This window comes from Humulus lupulus, chromosome 8, assembly GCF_963169125.1.
Source record: "Humulus lupulus chromosome 8, drHumLupu1.1, whole genome shotgun sequence".
NCBI lineage: Eukaryota > Viridiplantae > Streptophyta > Magnoliopsida > Rosales > Cannabaceae > Humulus > Humulus lupulus.
The window spans coordinates 36,503,329-36,506,923 of NC_084800.1; the positions used below are offsets into that span (position 1 = coordinate 36,503,329).

At 33.5% G+C, this 3,595-nt stretch overlaps 1 protein-coding gene across 1 annotated transcript; it reads left to right on the top strand.

The window, feature by feature from the left end:
• The first annotated feature begins 1,456 nt into the window (after nucleotides 1-1,456).
• LOC133796800 (early nodulin-like protein 18) lies at nucleotides 1,457-3,045 on the top strand. The gene is made up of 2 exons (XM_062234464.1): nucleotides 1,457-1,867; nucleotides 1,965-3,045. The coding sequence occupies exons 1-2, from the start codon at nucleotides 1,681-1,683 to the stop codon at nucleotides 2,867-2,869; spliced, it is 1,092 nt and encodes a 363-aa protein (XP_062090448.1). The 5' UTR covers nucleotides 1,457-1,680; the 3' UTR covers nucleotides 2,870-3,045.
• Nucleotides 3,046-3,595: the final 550 nt, after the last annotated feature.

A 3,595-nucleotide genomic window follows, 5' to 3' on the forward strand; every position in this document is an offset into this window, starting at 1 on the left:
TTTTGTGAGAGTTACAAAATTTATGATCATCATTTCTTAAGAATTATAACTTACTCTATATGTTATAAAATTTATTATGATCATCATTTCTCAAATTATAACTCTAGAATATATATTACATTTGATAAAATAATATTTGTCACATAATTCATTTAATCAAAATATTATATTATATATAAAATAATATAACATTGCTCCTTTAATTAAATGGCACTTCTCCATAGATAAACAATTTGTAACATTTATTTAATAAATCGTACATTATATTATATTATAGAATAATATAATAGGTGGTACCTTATTAGGATCGATATTTTTCATCATTGTCGACCAAGCAGATATCAAATAATTAACTCTCTGTCTAACTCATTCGCCATTAAAATCCTATAATTGATGGAGCTCAATGGTTGAGCCAACCTTAATCTTCAACAAACTACCAAACGCGAAGAGATCGTCCATGTATAACCAGAAATTGATCATTAAAAAGAGAAAAGATGAGTGTTGAAAATGAAGATCAGGCAGTTCATGCAAAGCCTTGACGAGGAACCAGCACAAGTTGATGGGTCAATGACGAAGTCAGGGACTAAGGGTAGCCAATTATCCATGGCCCCTCTATTTTTTTCAGGACATTCTCTGAAGCCAATTATCACTGTAATATGAGTATTGAGTGGCATTTATGTGTAATTTATTTTCTTTTCTTAAAAAATAAAGTAAATTCATTTCATGTACTGCACAGAGTTTTCCATCCTTGGTCCCTACCAGCTTTAAATCTTTCTATCAAAAATGATAAATGAAATAGACAACGGCGAGCTAGTGGACACGATATACAAATTTCATATTTTTTTAATAGGAAAATATACATAACGTATTTCACCTTAAAAATAATCACACTGTCAGAAAGTACAAAAGTTATTATTTTATTTTTACTTATATTTAAATTTAATTAGTTTTTAAAGATAATTTACCATTGCTCCTTTGACGATAATTAAAAGAAATTTTATCAAAAATACTTTTTATGTTTTTATAAGTTTTTTAAATATGATTTTTTATTAAAAAAATACGATCCATTATATATTGCCTAAAAATGTTTTTTCTTTCTTTTTTAATTTCTTTAAATAAAAATCTATAAAATGAAAGATAACAATATTATGATTTTAATACCAGATTACCTTTTCTCAATGAATATATATTTTCTAAACTTTTCTCAATGAATGTATATTTTCATTGCTTCCAAAAAAAATATATGAAACCCAAAACTTCCATCACACTTGTCCAAAGTACGACAATTAAGAGCCACACCCGAAAATAAAACCGTTGAGTAGCTAAGATTATGCCACTTGTAATTTTGAGAAACGACAGAAGAAATCAACGGCTAATATAAAAAGTAAACGCAAACCTTATAAATGAAATTCATAATTACACATTTCCTAATTTCCTTAACCCATTCATTCTCCAACGGTAACCCCTCTACTCAACTCTCCTTATAATACAACTCTGCCAGCTTCTCTTTCCATTCTGTGCCTCTCGACTCAATCCAAATCTCATAACCTTTCCAATTAAGTTTCTTCCGATCACTCCTTTTTTTTCTATATATAAATATAAATATATACCCATACAAAAACTCTGCATATACATATATATCTAAGCTTAATATATATTTATACATATAGTTACGCTCCCATGGCGTTTCAGAGCTTTCTTCCTCATCTACTCCTACTGATTTCACTACTTCCTTGCTTTATTTCTTCTTCTGGAGCTTACAAATTCTACGTAGGAGGAAGAGAAGGTTGGGTTTCAAAACCTTCAGAGAATTACAAATACAATCAGTGGGCTGAGAGAAACCGATTTCAAGTCAATGACACTATTTGTAAGTGTGCTCTTTTTACATACTTTTTATCTTAATATTGTCTTCATGTTTTTGTATTTTTTTTCTTACCTTTTTCTATTTTCTTATCTGAGTAAAGATTTTAAGTACACGAAAGGGTTGGACTCTGTTTTGGTGGTGAACAAAAACGATTACGAAAATTGCAACACCAAAAATCCTATTATGAAATATGAAGATGGAAATTCTGAATTCAAGTTTGATCGTTCCGGTCCTTTCAACTTCATCAGTGGGAAAAACTGTAACGAGGGACAGAAACTAATCGTCGTCGTTTTGGCCATAAGGCCAAAGCAAGGTAGTGCTCCTCATCCGGCTCCCGGAGCACACTCTCCGGCAGCCTCTCCCCCAACTGGGTCAAGACCCATCTCCCCTTTTCCTTCTCCAACGACAGCTCCGGTTTCCGCTCCGTCACCACTGTCACAGGCTCCAACTAGCTCTCCTACGCTAGCTCCTTCATCGCCTTCGCCAACCTCCCAAGCTCCAACTGGTTCTCCTGTGCAAACTCCAACGACTTCGCCTTCGCCAACCTCCCAGGCTCCGACTGGTTCTCCTGTACAAACTCCATCGACTTCGCCGTCTCCAGCTTCCGATTCTCCAACTGGTTCTCCAGCCCCATCATCGAATTCTCCCACCAACTCTCCGGCTGGAGCTCCGTCGCCATTTTCACCTTCACCAACTTATTCGGTGCCATCTCCGTCACCAGCATCAACAGTTCCGACCAGCTCTCCTGTGCCGTCTGCCGATTCTCCAACAAACTCTCCGGCTGAAACTCCGTCAGTTTTGACACCATCTCCGACATCTCTCTCACCTGAGCAGCCGACTCCAACGCCAGCAGGGACAGGTTCTTCGCCAGGTTCTTCGCCGCCAACATCTAGTGACCAGGTGTCTCCGCCGGGCAAGGCGATCGCTGCGACGATCCTTCCATCGAGCTTGTTGGTGTCTTGGTTTACTGTTCTGGTCACCATGGCTATACTCCATAAATATTAATTAATTAAAATTTTTATTTTATTGATAGGGTTTATACAATAAAGTCATTTCGGATTTTCTATTTAAATTAATTTTTATAATGGACCTTAGGTTCGATATTATTCGAATTGATTATTTGGATCCTGAATTTCTTTCTAGGGATTTTTTTTTAATATATGTGAGGAGTTTTGGTATGATGAAGGTGAAATGATTTTATTTGCATTTATGAGATATATTATATATATTTGTATAAAATTTATATATTGTATATCTTTTGATTTATCATTGTAATATTGTTCATAATTTATTAAGTTTGTATAAAAAGAAAAAACCAAAAACTAATGAGTCGTCTATCGACCAATTATCATTTAAGCTAGGTCTGTTTCTTTTCATTAACTCATAACTAAAATGCAAGCATACAATTTTTTAATATCAACAAAAATAAATACATATAAAGTATACAAAAAAAGTTGATATTATTAAGCTATAAAAGAAAAACAAACCATATGTTTTTTCTAAAAATTATTTTAGTCCATTATTGGGAAACGAGCTTCGCAATAAGGCAGCCTCTTGAATAATTTTTTTTTTAAATTGCTAAAGGAACCATCAGTGTCCAATACCACAAAAATAGGTAGTATATCGTTATAACAACACTCTTTTTTTTTAATGAGTTGTTGAAAAACAGACAACTATTTTTGTCCAGTCGTATAATATCACGTATATAATGATGAATTGATTAGACTATGG

What these genes read in the sequence shown, in the direction of transcription:
- LOC133796800 (XM_062234464.1), top strand. Translation starts at nt 1,681, where the DNA reads ATGGCGTTTCAGAGCTTTCTTCCTCATCTACTCCTACTGATTTCACTA. An exon ending in TCAAGTCAATGACACTATTT is followed by an intron (nt 1,868 to 1,964) that starts GTAAGTGTGCTC and finishes ATCTGAGTAAAG; the next exon opens with ATTTTAAGTACACGAAAGGG.